The 27,318-nt window shown below is 37.2% G+C and overlaps 3 protein-coding genes across 4 annotated transcripts; 2 read left to right on the top strand and 1 right to left on the bottom strand.

Annotated features, from left to right (window-relative positions):
• The first annotated feature begins 4,428 nt into the window (after positions 1 to 4,428).
• On the top strand, positions 4,429 to 25,609 carry LOC119077954 (venom peptide La1-like). 2 transcript variants are annotated; one of them, XM_037185323.1, is made up of 5 exons: positions 4,429 to 4,435; positions 18,651 to 18,655; positions 25,091 to 25,207; positions 25,279 to 25,411; positions 25,477 to 25,609. In XM_037185323.1, the coding sequence occupies exons 3-5, from the start codon at positions 25,108 to 25,110 to the stop codon at positions 25,568 to 25,570; spliced, it is 327 nt and encodes a 108-aa protein (XP_037041218.1). In that variant the 5' UTR covers positions 4,429 to 4,435; positions 18,651 to 18,655; positions 25,091 to 25,107; the 3' UTR covers positions 25,571 to 25,609. The 2 variants fall into 2 exon arrangements, with proteins under 2 accessions (XP_037041218.1, XP_037041217.1); XM_037185322.1 differs by lacking the exon at positions 4,429 to 4,435 and adding an exon at positions 14,076 to 14,080.
• On the bottom strand, positions 5,000 to 15,272 carry LOC119077952 (relaxin receptor 1). Its single transcript, XM_037185320.1, has 13 exons — positions 15,074 to 15,272; positions 13,886 to 14,060; positions 13,528 to 13,815; positions 13,375 to 13,446; positions 13,137 to 13,208; positions 9,183 to 9,254; positions 6,612 to 6,677; positions 5,980 to 6,551; positions 5,882 to 5,914; positions 5,608 to 5,815; positions 5,462 to 5,550; positions 5,228 to 5,404; positions 5,000 to 5,173 (listed from the first exon to the last, which is right to left on the bottom strand). Exons 1-13 carry the CDS (start codon positions 15,210 to 15,212, stop codon positions 5,106 to 5,108), a joined length of 2,031 nt encoding a protein of 676 aa, XP_037041215.1. The 5' UTR covers positions 15,213 to 15,272; the 3' UTR covers positions 5,000 to 5,105.
• LOC119077953 lies at positions 18,888 to 19,798 on the top strand. The gene is made up of 3 exons (XM_037185321.1): positions 18,888 to 19,049; positions 19,111 to 19,568; positions 19,632 to 19,798. Exons 1-3 carry the CDS (start codon positions 18,964 to 18,966, stop codon positions 19,724 to 19,726), a joined length of 639 nt encoding a protein of 212 aa, XP_037041216.1. The 5' UTR covers positions 18,888 to 18,963; the 3' UTR covers positions 19,727 to 19,798.
• Positions 25,610 to 27,318: the final 1,709 nt, after the last annotated feature.

Raw genomic sequence — 27,318 nt, 5'->3', positions numbered from 1 at the left:
TCCGCCGTTCGGTAAATTACGTTTTCATACCTAGGACTCCGTCCAATATGAAAAATACTATTTGTACCACGGACTAAAAGTCTTTTTTAGCGTATTCGATTCCAGACCTCGCCTTCGGCTCTGTCTGGAAACCTCTCACACGCTAAAAAAGACTTTTAGTCCTAGGTACGAAATGTATAAAAATACTTTGAGTTCTGTTACTTATCCATTCTTATCGTTCTAATCGCATTGACGTATTAATTGTCCTGTTGGCTTAACCACTTTCTTTGTTGCCAGACTTGTTATCGCCAATCGATCATTTTTTGTAGTCTCCTGCACACGATACAGTGATGACTATATTGCTACAGTCTTGAATTTAAGAAGTCCTAACTTGACAGTTGTCATCTTTAAGCTAAGAGGGATTCTTTTGAAAAACAGCCTACCGAAATCGGACGCATTTTCCAGCGGTTTTTTTTCTATGTGCCTAGAAAGGACTTCGACCCTAGAACCCAAAACCACTTTCAAAAAAATTCTTCGAGACTGGTGAAAGGTGATCGAAAGCCGAAAATTTGCACTTTTCTTACCAACATTTCTCCAGGTACACGAGCCGTACAGGGTCGTGTGGGGTGTCATTAGAAAGGTAATCACATGTACTATTGAGCCGAATAGAGACTCATTGGTTTTAAAATTCACCGACACTGAAATATGTGCAGTTGAAGTTTTCAACAGAAACCTTACACTGTTCTTACCAATATTTCTCCAGTTACACGAGCCGTACATGGTGGTGTGGGGCATCATTTGAAAGGTAATTTTATGTGCTTTTGGGCCAAATAGAGTTTTATGGGGTTTGAAAGCATCTACGATGAAATATGAGAAGTTGAAATGTTTAAGTACCCATATTTCATCGCATATGCATCCAAACCCCATAAAACTCTATTTGGCCCAAAAGCACATAAAATTACATTTCAAATGATGCCCCACACCACCATGTACGGCTCATGTAACTAGAGAAACATTGGTAAGAAAAGTGCAAGTTTTCGGTTGAAAACTTCAACTGCACATATTTCAGTGTCGGTGAATTTTAAAACCAATGAGTCTCTATTCGGCTCAATAGTACATGTGATTACCTTTCTAATGACACCCCACACGACCCTGTACGGCTCGTGTACCTGGAGAAATGTTGGTAAGAAAAGTGCAAATTTTCGGCTTTCGATCACCTTTCACCAGCCATAAAAGCTTCGAAGAATTTTTTTGAGAGTGGTTTTGGCTTCTAGGGTCGAAGTCCTTTCTAGGTACCTATAAAAAGTTCCACTAGAAAACACGCCCGATTTCGGTATGCTGTTTTTCAAAAGAACCCCTCTAAGGGATAAGTTGTATATTTGCCAAAATTTGAATGTCACCGCCTTCGTGATCAACCAACGCACTCCAAGAACAGGCACAAGAACAGAATTAAATAAGAGGCCTCCACGAATAGTGGTCTAAAATTCTCATATAAATTCAGTTTTTTTATGCTCAAAACAAACGAGGCATTGAAATAGTTATTTATCTACCAAGGTAGGTATGAAGGTATTTTTTTATTTGTGTAGAAGCCGAGGTCGACAAGACGTCGTGTGCGAAAAAATACCGGCATACCTACCGTGGTAGATACAACGTTTTGGTGGTTTTGGTCCTATTTTTCCTGACGAAATTTTCGAAACTGTCAATTGAAGTTAGAACTTTTTCTATTCAAAATCGCGACTGCTGCTTGCTGCATCTGTCAATGAAAACTAGGACCAAAACACGTTTTCAATGCCCCGTTTGTTTTGAGCATTATGTTGGCCACTGCGTTACGGACGTTCCATACAAAGTAAGAGGCTGAATGACCGTTAAAAACATATGTTTTTCAGTCTGCGGAGTTTTGGATAATTAAACTAATTTAGGAATAGAAGTTTTCAGTAATATTTTGAAACCTTTTTCCTCCGATTTTTCACTGTAAAGTCAACGCAATTAATCTTTCTTTGTTCTTGTGTTTATTGTCATATTTTATACAACATCGCTCAAATATACAAATATATTTTTGGGTATTTTTTACTATAAAAATATCACATTTAACTGACAGTATATTGTTTTACATCGATTGAATGAACATCGATCCATTTAGCCACAAAAAGTACAATTAATTTATTCCATCATCACTTCTTGACTTTCTTTTCATTTTTTTTTTGCTTAAATTATTTCTGAAACATGTGGACAAAGACAACAATTTATGGAAATAGACGAAGGGCAATTAACAAGATTAGGGTAATGATTATGATAAAGATTCCACGAACTTGGTCGCAAGGTTGTATACATCTCTGACTAGGGACGCGACATCAACCATCAAAACAGCTTTCCATATAAAAATTCACCTCTAAGAAGGTAGGTCAAACTTTTTAATGCCTGTCCCCGTGCGAAAGTTCTCCATTACATGGCAGTTTACCTCTGTGAAAATGATCCATTTTACGAAGAATATTTTCTCTGTTCATTTTACGTGAACTTTCAACTTTTGCAGGAGCTCACAATTTTGTAATACAAACTCACTCGTGTGTTTTGTGGATCTTGCTTCGGTAACTTTGCGTTCGCCTGAGATATACAAAGTCTTCTCTTGTTGAAAAGACAAGTCACCGAAGCAAGTTGCTAAAAAAACGCACTTCTGATTTCCTGTTATCACAAAATTGTTACCTCACATCCAGAATCACTTTCGCAACATCCAATGTAATATATTCTATGAAAATCTGGCATGTCACATCTAATTACATGGTGGTTGGGGTTACTTTCCCAACAATATACAGCTTGCGCAAAAAATGTCCCAGTGATGTATCGATGTATAGGCAAAATTCAATGAATGTAGACAGTTACCATTGCCGATAGTATACCTGAGTATGCCTGAGTAAATTTACTGAACGCATGGTATAACTCACTCAATAAAAGCACTCTACCATGTCGAATTTCCTCTCTTCAAACCATTTTCAGTCAATTTTCTTCGGGAAATATATTTAGAGAAAATGTCCAACGACTATTCTGTTTATTGTTGGTCGGAACACAACGAACTCTAACTCTAGCTGCAGTTCTAGAGGAGATCTAGATTTTTCTTTCAATTGTTCTCCTGAAAGTTACAGGTAGTACAGTGGTCGCTAGTGTGTGGTGAAGCTACAGACTGTAGATTCGGGTAGAGTCAAAACTTCGTCCATGCGTGAAAGTCTACTTTATGCTACATGTGCTTCTTGGTAGACAGCGCAGGGTTTATTATTTAGAATTTTCGGAATGTTTCAGAGTCTTGAGACAGTGTGACCCTCATTAGACTCGCACGATACGAAGTAAATCGTGAGAGTCTTTATGTTTTGCCCACCATCGTGTAAGTAATTGAAATAATCGAAAACGGCCTATATCGTAGTGGGCAATTATTATCAGTATGATATTATAAGACGATTGAGCCATGTCCGTCCGTCCGTCCGTCCGTCCGTCCGTCCGTCCGTCCGTCCGTCTGTCCGTCCGTCCGTCCGTCCGTCCGTCCGACCGTCCGTCCGTCCGTCCGTCCGTCCGTCCGTCCGTCCGTCTGTCTGTCCGTGTGTCGTAACTTTAGAAAAATATGAAAGGACGGTTGAAGCGACACGCTCAAACTATCCAAACTTTTGATCCCGATCTTTTTGACTCTGCCCATCTACAATTATCACTTGAGTCTGGTATATTGATGAAGGGTGAGCCTTTTCGATCAGACCTCAAAAATTTATAGGTCACAGCGTCTCGCGCAACGACACACATCACTCCATTAAGATTTTTAGTCCCAATCGAATTCACTCTGCCCAACTACCATTCTCACGTATGTCTGATATGTGATAGAGGGTGAGCCTTTTCGATGAGAACTCAAATATTTAAGATGCTTCAACAAAGATGTTCACCGAACGAGCGCTGCGCATAGACTAGTGCTGCTGTAAATTTTTGTAATATTATGTAATAAATTCAATTACGCAATATATGGAAATATTGCGAAATCACATAATGGTGTGATAGTTGACATTCAATAGTTGACTATCAAATGTCGAACAATCTAGTAGCTAGCGGATCATACATTTTAATCAGTCAATATATGACGCTCGTCCAGTTAACATCTCCGCCAAAAAATTCTCCCTCAACTATCAACTATTGATAGTTGTCTATCAATATTGGATAGGTAGAATGTTTAACGGTGATGTCAACTGGACAAGAGTCACGAATTGACTGATTAAAATGTATGATCCGCTCGTCCAGTTAACATCTCCACTAAAACATTCTTCCTCAACTATTGATAGTCAACTATCAATAGTTGATAGTTGAAAGAGAATGTTTTAGCGGAGATGTTAACTAGGCGAGCGTCAAGACTTGACTGATTAAAATGTATGATCCGCTTGCGCCTACGTTGTTCGACATTTGACTATCAATATTTAACTATTAATAGTAAGTACTCTTCATATTATGTGATTTCACAATTGTACCATTTTCGAAATTTAATTTATGTAATAAGGACTACTGTGATTGTAATAGCAGTTACACTCAACTATACTAAATGTGTGGAAATATTGCGAAAATTGTAGTTTCGGAACGTGCGAGTCTATTGCTAACGCGCCTGCCGCGTCAATCTCCTCTTGTTTTTACATTGCTCTTGAGAGATGCTATTTTTTGGAGGAAAATTAGTGGTGAGTTGCACTAGTAGTGTAATTCTAGCTACACATAGCGACGTAAAAGAGATATGATTAAAATTTTTCTCTACTTCTCCTGTCAAGTTTGACAGTTTACCGAAAGAAAAATTTGAATTAGGATTTTTCTATGTGTAGCTACAGTAATCGTTGCCTGTATGTTGCTCGATATTCTCTGATGATGTTTTTCTTCGGTGATCATCAGAAAAGAAAACTAACGAAAAATCGGATGAGCAAAATTCATCGAGGCTGTGCAGACTTTTTGAACGAGGCCGACAAGTAACGGCTAACAAAAAAGGAGTAGAAAAGGAATTGACATCGAAGGGCATTCCATTTCCCTTCATGCTTTACAACACATCGATATTTAATTTATTCTCATAGACAAATTGTTGCACTTCATTCTCAGCCAGAGCCTCGATACGAACGACTGGCATTCTACAATTTCCATTTCGATGTGTGATTTGACGTATTCGACAGCAGTGGCATAACTTTCCCAGACTCGGCTGCAAGACGTTAATTTCAATATAAGCTGGCTGATGAATTATTGACCAAAGTACCTTGATTGCTTTGATTCGATGCGCCACCCGATCCGTTTAGATTCCGTCCGGTTAGCCGTGTCCAGCCCCATGGTAACAATTGGGCTCGATATTTTGGCGTTGTAAATGTATACAAAAGTGGATTTACAGCTGCATTCAGTGGCAAGACAAAGACGACGAGCCAAGCGTATACATCACCTGGAAATAGTTAAGTCTGGTGGTTGTGGCACACTAATATTTCCATTCTGAATTTACCTGAAATATTATGACTGAAAAATGCGAGGACTTTCATTACCATAATGGGCGCCCAACATGTGCAGTCCGTTAACACAATGAAGAAGAACCTGTACGAACAGCCGAAAGTTATTCCGTATAATACAATGAAATTCAGGGAAACTAACCGAATTGCAAATTCACAATCCAAAATTGCCAGTGAGCCGAGCGGTGTATTTCGTCTCGTTCTCCAAATGGAACAGAACAACGCTGTATACAGCGTTGCAATGGTCACCAATAGGGTCGTGTTGATGCCAAGAAAAACGAATGCAGAATACTGCCATCCGAGGGGAAATGGTTCCAGGTGAATCGGAAAACACGTGCCGGAATAGGCGCCTGTCGAGCAAAGCGAAAGTAACTGAAACAGAGTCCAGGATACCTTTAAAATGCTAACAAAATTACCGTAGAAGCGATTGCTTGACCTCCAATAAATCACTGTAATGTTAGAGACGCAATTCGTTAAAAAATTTCTGAGAACCTCACATTCAATTTATACTCACAAGGAAGTACAGCCAAAGCACTGCCCGACAACCAAATGGCTAACAGAAAAATCGACGTGTTGAGTCGCTTTTGACCAGCAATCAGCATAAATCGCTCAATGGACATTAACGCTAAAATCATCAACGACACTTCGGACGATATCATTGCCAATACTCCAGCCGCAGCACAAACTGACGAAGCTACCCAATCTGATGCGTGCTCTTGATACTTTTCACGAAATCTGTAGTCCTGAACGCCAATGATCGATAGGTAGAAACCCATTAAGATGTCAGCCAATGCCAGATTGCGTATCACAATGCTGACGGCACGGTTTTCATCCCTGTACCGACTGACCAGCACCAGTGTATTGCCGACCGTGGTAATGCCAACAATGGGCCACACGGAATGTCTGAGTATCGGTTTATCCAGCAGATTGCTGAACGTACTGATTCCATCTGTGTTGGGTCGACAATTTTGGATGTGTGGCGTTTTCGAGCAAAAATGAAATTTGTCGTAAAATACCGCTCTCAACGCTGTCATTCTGCTAATTTCGTTGAAGTCGATGTTTTCCTCGGCGATTCCAATAAGGTTTCTGCGGGGAAAATAGTTTGTTTATTGACATGGATCGGCATCGGAAGTCAGTTTTACCTACAAGTATGTAATGTTGATGTTCTGAAAGAGGCCGTTTTTTATCTGAATTTTATTGTTGCCGATAAATCTATGAAAGGAAACGAAAAAAGTCATTGGAAATATCAAATTATATTTTTAGAGTCGTCAGGCATATAAGCAGTATAGTCACTCTATTACTTCATTTGATGTAAACATTTTCAAGAGATTGATACAGAATCTGTTACCTCATTTGTTTTAAATCACATTTTTCTATTAAAAGACTAAATAAGCCAATGCTCATTGCCAAATTTTTTGTACTAGCTGTCGACAACAGATGGATGGATCACAGCTGGTCACATTTTTTTCATGCCTGCAGATTTTCAAAGGACATTCATGAAGTGGACCAGCTAATAAGCAGATGAAACAAATTCCTATCTGACGTCTTCTGTAACATTTTTCCCTTATTACATTTTTTTAGACTCCGTCTCCTGGTCCTGGCCCTGTCGGGACTTTAATTATCTTCGAATCCACAGTTTCAAAGAAAAAAGAATTTTCAAAATCGGTTCCCACACAGCACATTAGTAAATCTAATAGTTCCTATGAACATTTATTGCGGCAACCATTCTCTATCCTCTTTTCTATCATGTAGCCCACGCTATTGTGCTGGAAGATGTCGTTGCAATAAATCCGTTTTCAACAGAAAAACACTCTTATCGGCTAGCTGATATTAGCCCAATTGAAAAATTAATTACTGCTTCGAAGTCCTGAGATCATTAGCTATAAGTTGGCATCTTGTTTGAGTTAAATCCGTCGAGTTTTATCATTCATTCATTCGATTATTTTTCGTTCGTATCTGTGAAAAGAAGTTTGTTCCCGTACGGAAGTAATTTTGCTGTTATATAAATGGGAAACGGAAAAGTTGGTGATTCTAGTGCGGACGCGAGGACGGAGGTAATCTTTATTTTTGTTCCCCCTTTTTTGTTTTCTTTTTGTGAGCTAGCTCTTGGTGGGGATTCATTGATTTTTTGGGAATGCAGCCAAGGGTCCTATCAAATCTTCAAACAATCGGTGTGACACGTTGGGAATCGTTAGCCGCGGATAGGTCCGGTTAGAGAAGCATGCTGGAGAAGGCCAACACCCTTAATGGGTTGTAGTGCCGGTAAAGTAAGTAAGCCAAGGGTTTATTCGATCGTCTGTGTTCAGATCGGAACGCTGCTTATTAGAGACATTTCGGATAAAATCCAATGATTCTCAGAGCATACTAACCGTTTATTCAATCTGAGTGCTCTTTACTGTATCTTTGGCACATAAGAGGTGTACCTAGAGAGCTGTTTGCCTTTGGCTGATGAGTTGCAGTTAATAGGACCTTCTTACGACGAAACAGTGTCTTCATTTGAACGTGAGTTCAAACGTTGTCTCTTCACGAGAAAAACTAGTTAGGCTCAGTAATGAGTACTTTTTTCGTTTTTTTTTCTAAAATTTTGAGTTTTCTTCTTTTGTTGTGTCCCTGAATTTTTGATTCTTTCTTCCTTGTACCTTTATTGTTTTGATGTTTAACGGTTTACTTTACTCTGTCGTGATTTTATTTATAAAATTATTGAAAATTACTTAAATTTACGGAAAACTATTTTCGTACGAACTAACTGGTCTAACTGGACTTTTCCGTGACCGGGTTTCAAAAATACCAGAATACCGGGAAATTTTTGCCGAAATTTTTCGGTTACCTGTAAATCTAATGAAAGATTAACTAAAAAGTGGGAAATATATGAAATGTATGGCTGTGTGGCGCCATCTTCAATCTCAACTTCAACATTTATGTATTAGGCCATCGAATGTTCAATCCTTATCAAACGCCCAAAAACGAGTGTACCAGTCAATTACGAAATGCGTCATCAAGATTCAATTCCAATTAAACCGTCGACCCACTTAATATATTCACTTAGTGAAGAAAAAAAATTATAATAAATGTGTGACCACAATCAACCCAGAACCCGAAACCAACCCTTTTAATCCCTTCAATTATTTGTTATCTGTTAAAAATGAAATCGACGGAAAAAAATGCAAAAAAAATTGTTTTTTTGTTGCAAAAAGCTTCGAAACGAGACATGTCCACAAATTTCAGGATTAATGCTATTAGTTAAAAATGTTTTGAATGTAGGTTGACGTCGTTGTACACGGTCGGGTTGTCTGGTTATGTCATCCCCGACTCCTGTTTTCACTTGATCTGTGTGTGTCTATTGTTTTTCGGAAAATATCCAACACATAAACATGAGAGTTTTATAAACGGCGATAATATTCATTTTCTTGTGTTGTTGATTCAATATAAGTACAACATTGATAATTTAATCACGATTTTCGCAATTTTGTGTACTTATGAATGTTAATTGAAGGAAATGTATCAAAGCAAAATGCTAAATCCATCATCAATATGAAGTTAGGTCGGATGGATGTGTATATACTACTATTATTTTATACAACACACGCAGTGTATGGCAATTCGTGTGGAAAATTTTACTCTCGCTAACACAACAGATAATGGTGTTAAGGTATGGCGGTTTGGGGCTTACATAGAACTTACATAAAAACATTTCTAGAGAGCGAATAAAATGCTTACATAACATCCAGATACGCCATCGGTTGAAACAGCCGTGCTGGGAGAATTTTCAAATCGTTGTTAGCGATGCGTCTAAATAAAACGAGAAACGGGATTAATCAACAAAAAAAAATCGAACGTCGAACTTTATTAGCAGTTGTATACACCCTACGGACATGAACATGTGTGATACCAGAGCGCGATTTTGACCTAATTCGATGCGAATATAATTTTTATAGCACACAAATATGTGACCCGATTGTCCCTACTGAATTACGCGAGAGGAGTCTTCGTTCCGATATGCTGTTGGGAAGGAAGATGGAACATTTTATAATGAAGAAAATTATTTTCGTTTTAATAATCCATTGGAATTAATCCAATCATATTGCGTTGCATGGTACAGTGCGGCAAATTATATTTTCCTTTAAATTATTGTGTGGCTGTGAAAATATTAGTTTTCTGTGGCTCAAGTCAACAAACCACCACATGTTAACTTTTTCTCAGAAGGACGTGTGTGCTGTGAGACGATTAATCCTGATCAGCTTAACGCTAAAGAGAAATTCGCAAACGAACGGGAGATATGTCAATTACAAAAAATTAGGAATTATCACATTTGTGTTTTATGTACAATCTAATATTTCTAGACCCACAGATTCTGACAGCTATTATATTGTATGAACATTTTCAATTTTTTCCAAGTCGAAATTTTATCCCTAATTTTTTTAAGATTAAGGTCCGAGGGTGAACGTTAATTACGTGCACGGCAGAGTAAAATAAGCCAGGCAGGTTCTGCCTGGAGCAGTTCAACTTTGAAACGTCAAATAAGGGACATTATGACTGTATGAAGATGAGCTCCAATGAACACTGACTTTTCGCTGTAATTTGTTTATTTTTTCTCTAATTTAGCGAATTTATAGGGGAAAATTACCAAATACGAGACCCTGTCGTAATAGGAGCCCATTGTTGTCATTTATTTTGTTCGTTTGGTAGCTTTATTTACCTTTCTCAAATATGACACTCTGGTTCGGTGAAGAAGATGAAAGGTGACCAATTCGCATAGCACTCACCAGCAGGGTACATTTTTAGAAAATTGATTTTCTAAATTTTCTAAAATTTGCTAACATTTTCCAAAAGTTACTAAATTTTAAGAAAATGTTGTCATCAAATTTGTCATCAAAATCAATTTTCTAAAAAATAGGCCTAGGTACATACTCGAAAAATACGAATTTACTTCTCGCTATTGGCTCCAAAATAACAGATAGAAAGTGTACCCTTTTGTCAGAGTTCCCATTCCCTCTAAAGAACGTACATCAAATTTGTTAATGGCCTCTAACCTCGGTTATATTTTCAGAGATTCAAGACATGCTTTCAATTTTTCATGGATTTTGTCAACGCACCTAGCCGAGGGGTGAACCACTCTGAAATAATCACCAAATAATCAGATAATCGAAATAATCAAAATAATCAACTTGTCATTTAGCAAATACCATCCAAAAAGTCCAGTTTCGAGGCCACTTCCATTATATGACGAACAAATGAATAATGACAAGTTTTTAAGCGTGCAATAGCCTTAAGGCCCGTCATTGGGAAATGACAGGACAGTTTCCCGAAAATGAATGGAAAATTTTATCACAAAAATTCACCGAAAAAATTCAAAGAAACTCACCTCTCATGCTTTCCATTGTATTCGAACATAGTCTCTTTAGGTTGCCAAGGCATATTTGAACACTAAAACACTTTTTACTCGATGCAAAAACAATTTTTTTTTGTTTTGTCGCGACAAAAAAACAGAAAATATTTCGACACAACTGTGACACTCCGCTACTATAAGTACTAGAATGAATGTTTGCTGTGTTCACTTCGGCGGTAAAATATTTTCATTCAAAAAAGTGTAGGAGATATTATAAAAATCATGAAACAGTTGACAAAGGGTAGCGTATTCATTTAATAATGCTCATCGACCATTTATTAAAGCTTTACGAGAGCTCAGCGGACATTCTTTCAACGATGGGAGAGCATTTATTAAAAATTTACTCTCTCGTAAGACTCCGCTGAGCGTAAATAAATGTTCGTTCCTCTTTAGTAAGCTAAGAAGACTTCGCGAAGTCTAATTATGCCACCTCTTTGAATAAAAATATCGGCTGAGTTCTAATAATTCTCCGCTGAGCTTTAACAAACCTCCGCTGAGCTCTAATAATTCTCCGCTAGACTTCAGGAAGTGTCCGTTAGGCCTAAGCAAGTTGCAGGAAGGCTTAATGGAGCGAATCGGACACTCAGCGGAGATCTGCCAAAGCTAAGTGGAGTCTTATTAAATCGTAGCAACAATTATTAGGTATCCGCTGATGCTTATTGAGTGTTCGCTTAGCTTCATTGCCTTACTACTACGTGCTAAGGTCTGACGGACTCTTACTGAAGCCTAGCGGATAATTATTAGAGCTCATTAGAGGTTTTCCTAAGCTCAGCGGAGAATTATTAGAGCTCAGCGGAGAATTATTCGACCTCAGGAAATATTTTTATTCAAAGAGGTGGCATAATTAGACTCAGCGAAGTCTTGTTAGCTTACTAAAGAAGTGGGAGAGGTTACAATTTTAATAAATGTCTACCATCGCTGAAGCGTCGGACACTTTTTTCAATGAAAATATTTTACCGCCAAAGTGAACACAGCAAACATACATTCTAGTACTTATAGTAGCGGAGTGTCACAGTTGTGTCGAAATATTTTCTGTGTTGTTGTCGCGACAAAACAAAAAAAAAACTTTTGTTTTTACATCGAGTAAAAAGTGTTTTAGTGTTCAAATATACCTTGGCGACCTAAAGAGACTATGTCCGAATACAATGGAAAGCATAAGAGGTGAGTTTCTTTGAATTTTTTCGGTGAATTTTTGTGATAAAACTTTCCATACATTTTCGGGAAACTGTCCTGTCATTTCCCTATGACGGGCCTTAGAGTGACTCAAAAAAATCTCAAACAATCACCAAATAATCCTCGAAATAATCACGAAATATATTTATATTTTCTTTTTTGCTCCGAGTTTTTCCTCAAAATACAGATTAACGTATTACACCCTTAGGGTAACCAAAATACGTCAAAATATGTCAAAAAATTAAAAAATCAAGTTGCGTGTCATTATTGACCTGAGCTTCGCCTCTTATCAACAAACTTTACATGAAAACAGGACTTTTTATCACTTGTTATGTAAATTTGAAATATTATTTTGGGATTATTTGGTGATTATTTGGGTACAAATAATCACCAAATAATCCTTCGAAAAAAAGAGTGGTTCACCCCTCGCACCTAGCAGGTTAATGCAGGGCCTATTTTAAGGAATTTAATTTCCAAAAATTTCCAAAATTTCACAAAAGTTCTGAAAAATTCTTAAAATTCTCTCATTCCGAAGTAATCAGTTAAGCTCAAAGATATGAAAAACAACTAAAAAGGCAGTAAAAACAACATTTACGATGCAATCTGTTGTGTTTTTAGATGAAACGACGAAACGTGATGGAAAAATTTGAGAATTTTTGGAAATTTAATTTCCTTAAAATAGGTTCTGGCGTTAATGGAGGTTTCACCACGTCAATATTTTGTAAACCATTTGTCATACTACTACTCTATTCATCTAACGGTTTTTATGGCATTAAATAGAGTAACGACGAAGTCGAACGATCTGAGAGTAATTCGAAGCGAGGCTTAATTCGTACGATTTTTTTGCAAGTAGAAAAGAAACACTCCATCGTTTCAGCACTGTTTGGGAGACAAAACCCTACTTCATTCACAAAATAAAATGGAATTCAGTGGACAAAATGTAATGGAGAGTCGCTACTCTTATGTATCTGCGACAAATAGAGCGAATTGTTGTTATTATTAAAAATTCAAAAATCTATTCAAAAAAGTGTTCAGTCAAGGGACTTGACACACCCAAGCGATGTTGCTTAGTAAATAAATTATCAAATTAAGTCAAGTCAATTTATACTCACAACTCTCTCAAGTTCGTCAGACCAACAAACGCGTTCGCATGTATCGTATTGATATGGTTGAAGTCTAAGCATCTGTAAGTCGAGTATTTAGAATGAAAAATCGAAGAGAAGAATTTTTGTTTCTCGCTTATTGTCTAATATATTCAACAGAAAATTTTCATTTTAAAGTGAAAATGACAACAACTTAAAATAATGGCTCACACACCTTTAAAGAATGGCTTTTTTTGTGTGTACTTACAGGTAGTGAAGATGATGAAGCGAAGAGAATAACAATTCGTTTATTATTCCAATATTATTATGCTCCAAGTGCCTGTAATAATAAGAAAAAAAAAATCGTGTTCGTTGCGTTAAATTGAATTTCGACGCGAATCAACATAAATCATGAACCCACAATTCCAGTATCTCTGGTAAATTCGGAAATCGTTGATTCTCCGAAAAGTTTAGAGAATTATTCGATAGATTGAGCAATTGCAGCGACGGTAAATGATCGAAATAGTCCAATTGAACAGTCTTTATTCGATTCGAGTCTAAAAACAACCATTCCACCGAATCCAAACCGACAAATGTTCCATTCGTTATGTTACGCAATAGATTGTTGTTGAGATACAGTCTGCGTAAATGTTTTTGACTTTTGAATACATAATCAGGTATAATTGATATACGGCAGTTCTTCAAGTGTCTGCAAAGGATAAATTAATTTCAATTAAGGACACTCAATCAAATCAACACCGTAAACCATTTTGCCTTACAAATATGAAGTTAAATTCAGATCTTTAAACGAGCTCTGCGTCAATTCAAGGCGATTTCCGTACAGAAACAAACTGGTTATCTGTGGAGGTGTCGCCGGCACTGTTGTCAAATTCAAATACACACAAGCTATCCCCTTTGCTTTGCATAAACACTTTGGCGGGACGGAATCTAGTTCTGGAATCGATTAATATTGAGTTACATTCTGTCGTTAACTAGTGTACTCTGATTGCCCTAGCATCACTAGTTGATTATTCAAAGGGCCAAAAATCTGTCTAGCAATTCAACTAACCAAGTCTGTAAACTTCACCTATACCTTTCCAAACTTGTCTGCGCCCCTTTCTGACACCAGTTTACAAACAATTGCGTCATTTCGGATCGATTCATTCATTGACAATTCCTCAAGGACACTTCGAATTTCAATAACATTGTATAAAAGTAGGCCTCGCCATCATTGATGTTAACAACGATTATATTGACAAAGAAGATAGCCTTTTACGGACAACGCAATCATCTAAACTTCTTATAGGTCTGATATGATGTTTTTGCCTTCAACCATCCTCCGCTCATGTATTTATACGAATACAATCCTCAACCACTTTAAATCAACCAATGTGCGAATAGCCAAAGAAGACACTATGTGTGAATAGCCAGCGTATTATAAAGTGGCTAAAAACAACTTATCAGGGCGGCGATTCTCGTGAATTTAAGAATTCGTAGCTTGACAGTTGTCACCTTAAAGGTTACGAATAGTATCACAGGCTCTCTACCAAATAGGTAGAGAGCCTTTGATAGTATGGACCAATCTTAGCATTAAGGTGACAACTGTCAAATTACAAATTCTTGATAGCACAAGCATTGGCGCTCTAGTTGTGTGTTGATACATTTGGTCTCCGTAAAGTATTTGGCGGGTGTCCGTTTCGGATAAAATAATTTTTTTTCAATAAAGTTTATAAAAAATCGGTGAATTCTGGAGGTAGACTAATTTCTTGCTTAGAATCATCTTTGACGTCGATTAATGAAATAATCTACGAAAAGTTCACCCCTCATTCTCTGAAAAATTTATTATCTTCTTCTACACTCTTAAATTACTGCTGTGGTCACATCTACACTACATCATATATTCCTAGCCTATGGCCATCATCTCCATCATCGAGATCATCATACTTGTATAACCTTGAACTGCTTACCACATGCGTTATTTCTTCTTCCCACGGAATTTTTATTATCGTAAGCACTTTCTGTAAACTTCTTGCTGCCATAAAAAAATCCACACTCCAATGCATTTTCATCGTACCTATCGTCACAGTACTCATGTTTGTCACACATTTGCCGTTGTAAAACACATTTCGTAAAATTATCACAAGCAAACGATCCGGCTGGGCATGGACCTGTATGGGAATATTATGTAATAAACGAAAATTCGGTAAAGAAATTGGAGTAATTATTCTTCCTTATAATTAAAGTTTTCAAAGCTGCAAATCAAACCGGAAATTAATTTTTATAAACCGACACTGTTTACCACTAGAACACGTACTAATGAGACAAACAGGCAAGATTAAAAAGCTCAAATTCATACTTTAAAATATAAATCAAAAATGACTGCGAAAAAGGTAAAATATCTGGTTATTTATGGCATCATTGGGTTGAATGAACGTATTTATTGTAACAAATAATGTTGCTTCCGGTGTGTCCTAGCTGGATTCTTTTTTTGTTTGTTTATTATGCACACTGTATGCCGTAAAAGCAATGGCAAATTGGTTTTTCTCAGCAAGGAAAGTAGAAAAGTTATGAATTTCGAAACTTTAGATGACGACGGCCATTAACCCGATTCGGTATTAAAACGTATTATTACCAGAAAGGTGTTGAGGAACATAGAACAATGTGGGCTCTGAGTCGACACAGTTTCGTTAGAACTTTTTTTTTGTTTCTCGCATTGACATAGCTGTGGCAGCTATTCTAGATTACCTGGAGACAAAGTAACCTGCTACAGGTAAGATTTTCAACTGACAAAAAGTGGACTTAATTCCTATCACCTTTGGTTGTGGCTCATTCGCTCAATCACCACCACTCTCAGTCAACATGGTATAGTATAGACCGTCAAAGGTTTAACATTGCATCCAAATCCGAACAAAACAAAAAAATCAGCTTCTCTCAGATAAGGAAAGTGGAAAGTAAGGAAAGTGGAACTAAAAGAGTGGTACTATTGTAACGCTGATATCATTGCGTGCGGACAATAGACGCACGCAATGATATCAGCGTTACAATAGTACCACTCTTTTAGTTCCACTTTCCTTCTACAAACGGAACTATTCTAACGTTGCATACATGCGGCGTGAAGATAGTTCCAGAGTGGTATTTTATTATTGTAACGCTAGTCACAATGATAAATATTACAATAGACGAGGCGTCCAAAATCTATTTCACCAAAATTCGAAAATTCAGCTATCTAGGCTAAAATGAAACTTTATTAAGCGTTGCCATGCAGTAGTTTTTTTTGCAACTACTTCAGGTGGATTAACAGTCTTCCAATACGAACATCTCCTAAAAAGTTATCATTCAATCTTCAGTAGGACCTTAAAGATCTTAAATATGAAGGCAGTTTACAAAACTCTAAGCGGAAAATTTCGAAGCATCTACTAGACATGAATCCAATCCAACATAAACGCTGTCTCCGATTAAAAATAAGTTCATACTCAAAACCGCTCTAAGGTAATTCCGAATGTGATTATATATTTATCAGCTCGGATGACGGGAAACGATTTCTGTGACGGGAATCGTGCTTGAGTGTGTTTGGTGCGATATGTCTGTTTATCAGCCAGTTACATTTTATCAGATCGATGACGGGAGCAAGCTTATGACGGGAATCCATTTTCAGTGAATAATAACATGATAACAGGCATCTTCAATGTACCTTGAGAATGATAACACTCTCCACATGATTGGTCAAAATCCGACGTTTCATCGCCTCAAGTGCTCTTTACTGCGAAGTAGCATGAATTTATGCCACTTGAAGAGTGGTAAAAAGTCTAGTTTCTATCAAAACTTTTGTGTGAGCTGTTTTTCTGGAAGCATCGATTTTTGCTTTAACAGAAAAATAACATCGCTCGCAGCATATCTATTCACTTCATTTGTTTTTACATGAGCGATAGGACTGCTCTTAGCATAGACATGAAAAATATTTGGGAAGAAATGATATCAGAATTGGCTCTGCCACAGCACTGCTCCTAGCATGATAACAGAATTGACAACTGTCAAATTTTGAGGCTTTAGTGATAAGAGCTACCGCTTACGATTTTTTGTATTGTATCTTTTAACTCACACGTCGAAGTCATCTATCTATCTATACAAAAGAAACGCAGTGCCTACTGTGATTTCATCATACTCCGAATATTTTTTATGTTTATGCTAGTAGCAGGGCTCTGCATTTTTTCATGTGACACACAACACATGGACGTGTGGACGCGTACACATATATCAAAATGTGGACTCATTTTGACGTCTAATATATACGAAAGTTAGTGCTAGGAGCAGTGCCATGCATGAGGTCAATATTTACGATTGTGTACTAAGACTAAGACATCTCTGAGTTGATTGCGATGGCGCTGGGCCAAAAATTCCCATGCAACGCCAAAATTCTAATGAAAGTTTGTTTGAACATTTCACCAAGTTGATTGCCACGCAACTTTAACAAATTTTGTAACTCCTACCTTCGTGCAAGCCAGGACTCACGAAAGTTCTGCCAAAGTTCTCAAAAGTGGAAAATTAAACTGTAGCCTGAAACCATGTCCTTATAGCTATCTCTTATCATCAGATCGTGGTGATCCGGGGCGAAGCCGAGGTCAATAGACAGACGAAAACGTTACTTCAACTGTTTTTGCTCGAGTTTTGCAATGCTGAGGCAGTCAAAAGTTCATGATATTCGATGAAAAGAATGATTTTGGACCCTCAACCATGTAAATAACCACGGCAGAGTAAAATAAACCAGGCAGGAGCGGTTCATTTTCGAAACGTCAAATAAGGGACCTAATACACTGTATGAAAATGAACTCAAATGAACACTGACATAAATTGAAAAATTTTGTTCGCAAAAAATATAAGGCTACTAGATTATTCAGGTCCCTAGTCAAATCAGCGCTCCCGCCTGGTTAACTTTACTCTGTCGTGAAATAACTATTACCAAGTGTTTACTTGATTTGTGGCGTATCTTATTCGTATTTCTCAACACGAAATGAATTAGTCTAAGGAACCAAATGATAAATGTGCAGTTAAGGCCAACCGAATCTGTTAATCTGTGTCTGCGTTTGTTTCAGCTGTTTAACCAGTCAATAATACAATGTGAGGGCCTATAAGTAGTGTGTTTGTGTTAGTGGATCAGCTGGTAAAACAGCTGGAAGCAACAATTTTGTACCGACTGATAATTTTGGGGAGAAACAACAACGGAAGATCATTTCATATTCTTCATCGCTCATATTTTCCCGTGGTCCGCTCCATACCTTCATACCTTCATTCGCTCACATTTACCGTTAATTCGCTCATATTTTCCTGCATTCGCTGATATTTTCCCTTCATTCGCTCCAATAATGGCGAATGCAGCCTGTCCCACCATTCGCTCTTGTTGTTTCCCCCTCAGATAATTTTGTCTTTTTCGCTGGCTGCAAATATAATGCAGATTTCACTGTTAATGTTATTCACTAAAAGCGGAAATAGATGCAGGTTTATGACAATAACTCAGTCATCAGCGGCTCCTGAACTCCTGAGCACGAGCGAACAGTACCCGAAAAAGCATCGGCAACAAAATTATCAGAATATCTTTAATACCAATCGTTAATCGTTATTGAAATGCCATTGTTTACAACGACTTATTATCTTTCTCCTTTCATTAGATGCAACGACGGGAATTCTTACAATCATGTATTGTACCTAATTGTTGAAATATCTCTTGATTGCTGTCCTAATCATTGTCGAAATGACAAGATAATGAAATAATCAGATGATGAAACCATATAAAAATGCTGAATTTGCTTCGGTTTGTCATAGTTGTACTTCCTCCTTGGTTGAAGCTTTAACTTAAAGAACAATGTTCAAATTTGCTTTACTCTTAGTGGTAGCACTAGTTGCTGGAGTAAATTCCCATGGACGTTTAATGAGGCCACCAAGCCGATCGTAATTTCTATTTGCTGAGAATCGTTGGTTCTTGAAATTAATTTCCTAAAATAATTTTTAGGTCGGTGTGGAGAGTCCCAGAGTTCCAATCATTAAATCCACCACCGAACTGGAATGATAATGAGCTATTTTGCGGAGCTAGACATCAAGCAGTTAATCCCGGCACCGATTGTGGAGTTTGCGGAGATCCGATCAATGCAGCAACACCACGACCAAACGAAATGGGAGGACAATTCTACAGAGGAATCATTACTGGACGTTATACCGCCGGACAAATCATTGATATCGATATTGATATGACTCAATACCATAGAGGTTTCATGGAATTCAGATTGTGTACCACACCTGGAAATGGAGCCGGTGAAACTCAAGCATGCTTCAACCAAAATCTTTTGCAAAGAGCTGATGGTGGTGGTAGCCGAACTGAAGTCACTCGCACTGGATGGTATCATATGCGATACCGTTTACCAGCTAATGTGCGATGTGCCCGTTGCGTACTTCAATGGAATTACAGAGCCGGTAAGATATAAAATTAACTGAATGATGCGGCGGTGTCACTCAATCTTTGCATGAAATTTTTAGGTAACAACTGGGGTCAGTGTCCAGATGGCAGTGGAGCTCTTGGATGTGGACCACAAGAGACTTTCCGAGGTTGCTCGGATGTTACAATCAATTAAATAGCAAAAAACTGAAATCCTTCCACTATGTTTTGATTAAGTTGCATAAATAAATTTTGTAGAATAGCAAAACAAAGCCTTTGCATTTGTATCCACTCCATACACACCCCAATTCATATAATATTCGCACAATTGTGTTTGAATTGGTTCATAACACGATATTATGGGCAAGTGTGGTCGTTGCGCTCCACTTAGAAACATACGCTTCGCGCGTTCTGTGAGGTGTCGGACTTACATTTATCTATGGGTCATTCAGTTCAGGCTGAACTGTTCAGCCATAATTTTTGTAACGATTTGTGCAAGTCCTCTTCTCTAGCGTTACGTACCATGACTATCTTATTAGTACAAGGAATATAAAATTTCCGTTGGCGCTCTTGTTGCTATAAATCTGGTTCGCAACGACGCGACATAGAAAAGACACGACATATCAAAGACACGACATAGTAAAGACAAGACATAGTAAAGACAAGACATAGTAAAGACACGACATAACAACGACATGACATGGTAAAAACACGACAGAGTAAAGACACAATATGGTGAAGACACAGGAAGTAGTGGCAGTTTTGAAGAGAGACCTTTGACTTATAAGTATATTTGTACGAAGTTTAATACCAATCGTCTTCTTCTTCCATGTGCGTTTTGTTTCAAGCTATTTCGAACATGGCGTGAATTTTGCAAACTATACGCTAAAGCCTGGGTCTTATCAAAAAAATCTCAACTGAATATTGCGCAATATTTTGCCCAGTGATTCTTGACCAGAGAAAATTGCAAATACTTGAGATTGGTGACTTTTATCAGAAAAATTCAGAGGAGTGTCTTCTAACGAGACACGTTTAATCGTTTGTCCACACTCTAATCTGTAAGCTTGATAAATTATTGTGTCTAACAGTTTATCTACCGTCAAAGGTCGGTAGATATGTTCTCGAACAATGCTCATGATGGTATCTTTTACGGTTCAGTGATTGTTTATGGAGAATCCGAAGTCAAAGGACTTATATTTTACTGCTCTGCATAGTAAGTTCTTGTGCTGTATTTGACTTGTTACCTTTTTCGGAATGCACTCTCCTTTTCCTTTGACTAATTTCTGATTGTAACGTCTATATATAGTCTGTAGAACTAATAGAATCTCAATCGTGAATTTTACGTTCTTCACATTTCTACTTAATATCATGTAAGCCTCACAAGCAAAAACATTTACCGTCCCTGCAATGGCAATTCGGGAGATAAGTGAAGTCCAAGTATGTGCGGAATATCCCACACGGTGATAAGACTCAATCAAAACAAATCGTTTTTTTTTTCGTCCCACAACGTGACTTTGGTTTTCGATTGTAACAACAATCGTTCTAATTAACACCTCAAGATAAACGTTTTCAGATTAAATTTCAATAAAATCTTCAAATATGATTTGGATTAAGAGTGAAGCAGGTAAGACTTGAGGTGGAATTTGTCGACCATGTTTCACAGGAACGTTTGTGCGATTTTGTATCTTCAATTTTTGTAGTCTAGGATGTGGTTGTTAAATCGTTGTTGACTTTTCCGATAGGTTTTTAAGCTTTCGTGTTAATCTATAATTTGGTGCTAGATTCGGGCTGACCATTGGAACTGGTCTCGAGTATAGGGCTTCAAATTGAGCAAACATACTCGAGTTTTGGTTAGAATTGCGTCGGGTTGGGTTATTTATTACTCAGTTTTTGGAGAAGAAATGCCATTATGCAATAAAGCTTCGGAGAAGTCCTCCTCTTTCTAGACAAAAGCGAACGTGGGAAGTCTGTCGCTTAACTAATTGTATGTATAAAAACCCAAAATAAACAGAAACGAACAAATTGAAAGAATATGTAAATTCGAATGTAAAATCGATTTCCACTGAAGACGTTGTAAAATGATGAAAAATTTCGTATCTACGATAACACTGCACTCAATTTGGAAACTTAATATCAAATCTTTATTGTGCAAAACGTTGTGCTTTCCAAGTTGTTCAAATAAAAATGAAAGCTTACATGAAATACGAACAGCACATAATTGCATGTTGTCGGTCTTTTTTTCATCGTCCTCTTACCATTTTGCCTTAAAGTGCATTAAGTGTTTATTTAGATGGCGTGATGTTGAATCCCATGTAATGAACTCAGATACTCAGAATCTCTATCTCTTGAGAAATAAGTTGATTTATGTGAAAGTAATGATAAATTCGGATTAGACGGGAGGACTTCTCTTCTTTTTTTGTGTGTATTACCATCGTGGACAGTTTTTTTTTGTCGTAGCATATTTACAGTATAGAATGCCCTGGCTGGAACTGTTTTTTAATCTATTTAATGGATAATGGATAAAACGTTTGATGTCACATTTTAAATTATAGCAGCGGTATAAATAGTAGCTGAGGTAAATCGTTTCTCTGATCTCTAGATAAATTTCTGCGTTTTACAATAAACAGACATCAAGAAAGAAAGAAAAACCAACCGAAATTTACTACAAAACTCTGTGTTAAATGGCTTGAACGGAAAAACAGATTCCTTTGAGGACACAATTAACGGTATAACGGCTCGTAATAAATTTAAATTATCAAGTCCTGCTGAAATCTGATGACTGTGCATGCGGCAGGTGATACCCGAACGATTTTACACACTGGTGTTGTAATTACATAGCACATCTTGTAACGGAAAAGTAAATTATTTTTACCTGTGGCATATGGCACTGTATAAATCAATTGTGATGTAAGTCCACCTTTTTGCATTAGTCATGCAAAGGGTATGATATCCGAACAGTTATCTACATGCTTGCGGGTAGAAAATCGTTCTTTTTATTGAATTGCATGGACTTTCGACGTCCACAGCATTACAAAACTCGAAAAAAAAAATGTTGAAAAGTGTCATCTGCGTGTTTTTATTGACCTCGGTTTCGCCTAGAATCAACAAAATTCACACTAAAACCACACGTCAAGACGACTTTCCATTTTTATCTCGTGTTGTGTGCATAAGAACACACACACGACATGCAAAACAAAGAATTCATTACAATACTAGGGTTGTAAAAGAAGCCATATGCTATTCATAAGACGTGGAAAATAAGTGACGAAATCGCGAAATTTCCACACTAGGAAAAATATATTACAAAAATCATTACATCACGGTTGGAGATCGGATGTATCTGTGGAACTTTTTAGTTTAAATTCGGGGGAAGCTTGTATTTTACAAAACAGGTTAATCGTAAAGTACTTCATTGAAAGTGTTATTCTCTTGTTCACACTCAAACTCAAGCTCTTTTAACTCACTTGACTAATGTTGTAAGATACTGAGGTAAAGTTTTTTTTTTCAGTACATCGCCATAATAAGACCATAAAATTGTCCGAGTCTAAAATCAAACCACTTTGCAACAGTTACATGCTGTAGTGGTATCATTGAAAAATTCACGTTGCTTTCTTTCGATTAAATTTAATTATTGCGACCCTTTTTTGCGTTTTACCTTGACGATAAATAAATTATAAATCGAGACAACTAACTGAATCATCCAACACAGTCCGTCTAATGTACGTTTACTGGTCTTATCTTTTTGTTCACCTAACCCTGTCGCGCCCGGTCATTTTTTTGTGTAGTCGTTAAATATTTATTGTTTTGTAGAATGAGCAAGTGATGGTCCCATTTCAAAAGCGTATACATTTGAATGACTGCATGAGAACACTTGGCGACACATAACAAACCCTTCACTTGCAAAGTTAATGTTCGATAGAGAAATTTCGCTGATTTCACAGATTTGCGGTTGATGATTGGAAGGGTCTTGCCTTGGGTCATCGTTTTTATTTTATTTTTATTGAATCGTTTTAAATTTGACATATTAGGTGTCCTTTACACACGTCTAACATGGTTGGAATAAACTATCGGGTAATAAAAAAAGCCGTTTCGATTAATAGCAGAAAACAAGCTCCATTGATGTTTGTTTTAAATTTCGTTGAGCTTATTGCCTCGCTTAAGTGCTGGTTTTTGGGTTTCATCGATAAAATTCACAAAATATTTCAATTAATGTTCTTAGTCGGACAATATATTTTTACATTTGTCTTATCTGTTGACTCGAATAACGAATGATCAACGTTATTCCAACATAATGAATGAGCACTTCGACGTTTTTCTAAATACATTCTAATCTTTTTAGCTGTGGGTACGTTCATAATTTGCGTAACGCAACAATCGTCGTTTTCTGAACCTATTTTTGTGTATGAGTGTGAACTCTCCCCCAACGTTACGTTCGCTCACTTCAAAACACTTAGCAACATATGACTCTCTGTTTTTTTCTTCTCCAATTTCATTTGATACTAGCAGACAAAGAGAACCAAAGATCTAAAATTTTTGCTGACTATTTTGAGTTGAGTGTAATTTAAACAGTGCGCTCTTCGTTTGATGTGTTTACATAGCGTTGTAGTCGATGTGAAAGTAGCGGATGCATCACTCGTCTCGAACAGTTAATTTTAGCCAACTTTGCATGTATGTAGTGTAAGCGAAGAGACGGCTACATGTGAAATTTCCAATAAACTGCCCAAGATAGGAAACGATAACACGAGACAAACCTTTAAAAGTTCGCATCATCTTAGTGTTTCAAATATTTCTCTAACGATCCTATAAGGTTGATCAATGAAGTACCGAACCAATACTCTCCCTAGCAACCAAACTACAATTATTAAGGTGGTAACTACGTTTATGAATCACTGCTACTTTGTTCGCTCGTGTTGTTGTTGTTGTTTTTAAGCCATATTAAAAATCAGCGTTTCTCAAACTTATTTTCCCCCCTAAATCGATTTTTTGAGAGAGTTTGGATGCTAGGGAGAGTATTGACCGAACTCAATGCGATACTTTCAACAAAAGCAGACACCGAGAATTTTTGTCTTTGGTACCTGGCTGTACGTTACATTTTTAACGTTGCGGTTCTTGCAACTGATCATCAAAGTACCAAATGAGTCAGTGTAATGTGTTGTAGTGTGCTCGTGGTATTGGGTTCAGGAATGAATGTGTTAAGAGGTAGAAAAGACGAGACGAAGACGATTGCTTCATGGATCGGCGAGTTATGATTCACTTCAGGTTATACTCTTCAATGAGTATATAGAAGAGAAACGGCCAAGACAGGTTTGGTCCCAAACACACCGACGATGGATACTTTCCATAAGTCACAGTCACAGTTTTTAATCATATTATCGTTTCCCGCAACATTCATAAGCAGACATTTTGTGATATTTGTTGAATTATCACGACCTGTTGATGTGAACTAGTTATTCAACAAATTTTTATTATTATTTTTGGAATATAAATGGACCACGGTTTTGAGTACGGTCGTCAGTAATTACTTGTCACTCAGTGAGATAATAAATATTGCAAAAATTGTGAACAAATCTTAACAAAATGAATTTTATATTGTTCGGTTTCTGTGGTTTCTTGCTTTTGAATGTTGTGTTGGGACAGGGTTCGTTCGCTGGCAGTGAACTAGCCAAAATTCATCCAGGTTAGTGGGCAGTATTATGATATCAGTGTCTGAGAATTGAATGAAAAACGAACAAAAATGTTTGTACCCAGACCATCCAGGAAAATGTTGGATCGAAGAGACCCAAATGAGCTACAGTCCTGGAGAGGCATTCATTGCAAAAACTGGTTGCCGTGAAGCCACATGTACGAACTATGAGAATCGTTTGATTTTACTGTACAGAGGGTGGGTCATGGTCTGGACTTTTATGGTGGTTGGTCAATTTATACAATTTTGTTTTTAATTTCCAGATGTCCTTCAACGCGTAACCAATCCAATTGCAAATATGTTGTCAAGAATCCGGATGCGGTATTTCCAGCTTGTTGTCCCGAAATTATTTGTTAATTTTGGGATGCCTTAGGTTTTTGTGAATGCTAAAAATGTCCTATATTTTTGAAAAAGGATTCTGGTGGAAAGATGTCATCAAAAGTAAACTAAAATTCAGTATTTAAAAAACTCCAAAATGTATGCTTTTCAGCAAAGCATTGATGCTTTTGAAATAAATTCGTCATTTTTCTTAGTAAAAAAAAAACAAACAGACCGCCTGATATGCATTTCACGTCATATCCTTTTTTCAGTTGACATTCACATATGAACAGGTAAATAACGAATCTTTTACCGTTTCAAGTTAGTGTGCACATTTCTCGTATTGAATGATATCATAAAAACATTTGGGAATACATACTAAAACCATTCACCTGTTACAGTCAATGCTTCACAAAGAAATTTCGCTGTTTTCACAGATTTGTGGTCGAGGATTGAAGGGGCTTTGGTTTGTCGTTTTTTTTTTGCGTTAGACTAAAATCATCTAAAGTTTGACATATCTGATGTCATTTACCCATAAAGCTTTACACTTAGATGGCGGAGAAAACCACCAAACAGCAGCAAAAAAACACATTCCGATGGGTGATTTTATTCGTCATTATCACACATATCAAAAAGTCTTTCGAACGAGGGGGGAAATCAATGGTTGAATTGTCGGAAAGATGACTTTTCAATCAAGCTATAGTAGTTTTCACGTGTCCAGTAGAATTTATTAAATTTTTGTATAACTAAATATCGAGTAAAGCGAAAATGTCCTGATTTGTAGTCTCTGGCGATAGGATAATGTGAGTGAGAGGTGAGACACAGAACCTTCGCCTCAAATGGGTCTGTTGTGCGTTATAGAGTATTTGATAAAAGGGAACGTCAGATTTTCTTAATTTTGATAGCGGAGATCGCCTTAGAATACGGATTTGAAGATGCAGACCTCCGCCGATTGCAATAGTTTTGTATGACCAGTTCCCTCAGATCATTTTTTTTCTGAGGTAACTGAGGCAATTGGCGGAGGTCTGCATTTTCAAACCCATATTCTACGGCGATCTCCGCTATCAAAATTTTTTCTCCGCCAATAACGGATTTGTTCCATAGTTTTTCACGCAAGTCTTCAGCAAGTTTTATTCGTTCACCATAGAAACTCAGGCGTCCGTTGATAGACGATTTTAAATATTCTGACAAGCGAACCATCAGCGAACCGTCGAGTTATGTAAGAAGACAACCAAAACTTTCGGGGATGGATAGAGCCGGAAAAACTGTGGAACAAATCCGTTATTGGCGGAGAAAAGATTTTGATAGTTTTGTATGACCAGTTACCTCAGATCATACTTTTAACACTTTGAGGCAATAGATGAGGGATCAGTCTAATGCCTGAAACTATGATTTTTTCTTGAAACTAGAGTTTTGAGTCTTAAAAATTGTAACTCAACAGACCATTATTGGCAGAATCTTCCCTTTTAATTCAAATCCTTGCAGTCAATATTTTTAATAATTTTTCAGTGAATCTGTCAAACTTGCCCTTTCCGTTTATGTTTTCGTTTTGATTTTCTGTTCAAAAAATCTGACGTTCCCCAAAAAAACTTAATTGACATTCGTCTGGATTCTTTTGCATTCCACTGAATTTCCCTTTTTTTGTCAATGGAACGAAAAAGGATTTCAAAGTTTTCGAAAGAAAGCACACAAACAATGCGAGGAGGTGTTTTAGCTTAACACGGCAGAGTTATGAACTATTGCAGAGCTTTCGCATATGGCTTACCGGCAAAAGCATTGTGGGAAGG

The sequence above is a fragment of the Bradysia coprophila genome, unplaced genomic scaffold (assembly GCF_014529535.1).
Source record: "Bradysia coprophila strain Holo2 unplaced genomic scaffold, BU_Bcop_v1 contig_24, whole genome shotgun sequence".
Taxonomy (NCBI): domain Eukaryota; kingdom Metazoa; phylum Arthropoda; class Insecta; order Diptera; family Sciaridae; genus Bradysia; species Bradysia coprophila.
Note: the sequence above shows the minus strand (reverse complement) of the source record. Positions and strands in the feature narration are given on the sequence as shown.

What these genes read in the sequence shown, in the direction of transcription:
- LOC119077953 (XM_037185321.1), top strand. Translation starts at nt 18,964, where the DNA reads ATGTTCAAATTTGCTTTACTCTTAGTGGTAGCACTAGTTGCTGGAGTA. An exon ending in ATGAGGCCACCAAGCCGATC is followed by an intron (nt 19,050 to 19,110) that starts GTAATTTCTATT and finishes AATAATTTTTAG; the next exon opens with GTCGGTGTGGAGAGTCCCAG. An exon ending in TCAATGGAATTACAGAGCCG is followed by an intron (nt 19,569 to 19,631) that starts GTAAGATATAAA and finishes TGAAATTTTTAG; the next exon opens with GTAACAACTGGGGTCAGTGT.
- LOC119077952 (XM_037185320.1), bottom strand. Translation starts at nt 15,212, where the DNA reads ATGTGTGACAAACATGAGTACTGTGACGATAGGTACGATGAAAATGCA. An exon ending in CTTCATCATCTTCACTACCT is followed by an intron (nt 13,209 to 13,374) that starts GTAAGTACACAC and finishes CTCGACTTACAG; the next exon opens with ATGCTTAGACTTCAACCATA. An exon ending in AACATCAACATTACATACTT is followed by an intron (nt 6,552 to 6,611) that starts GTAGGTAAAACT and finishes TTTTCCCCGCAG; the next exon opens with AAACCTTATTGGAATCGCCG.
- LOC119077954 (XM_037185323.1), top strand. Translation starts at nt 25,108, where the DNA reads ATGAATTTTATATTGTTCGGTTTCTGTGGTTTCTTGCTTTTGAATGTT. An exon ending in ACTAGCCAAAATTCATCCAG is followed by an intron (nt 25,208 to 25,278) that starts GTTAGTGGGCAG and finishes GTTTGTACCCAG; the next exon opens with ACCATCCAGGAAAATGTTGG. An exon ending in TTGATTTTACTGTACAGAGG is followed by an intron (nt 25,412 to 25,476) that starts GTGGGTCATGGT and finishes TTTAATTTCCAG; the next exon opens with ATGTCCTTCAACGCGTAACC.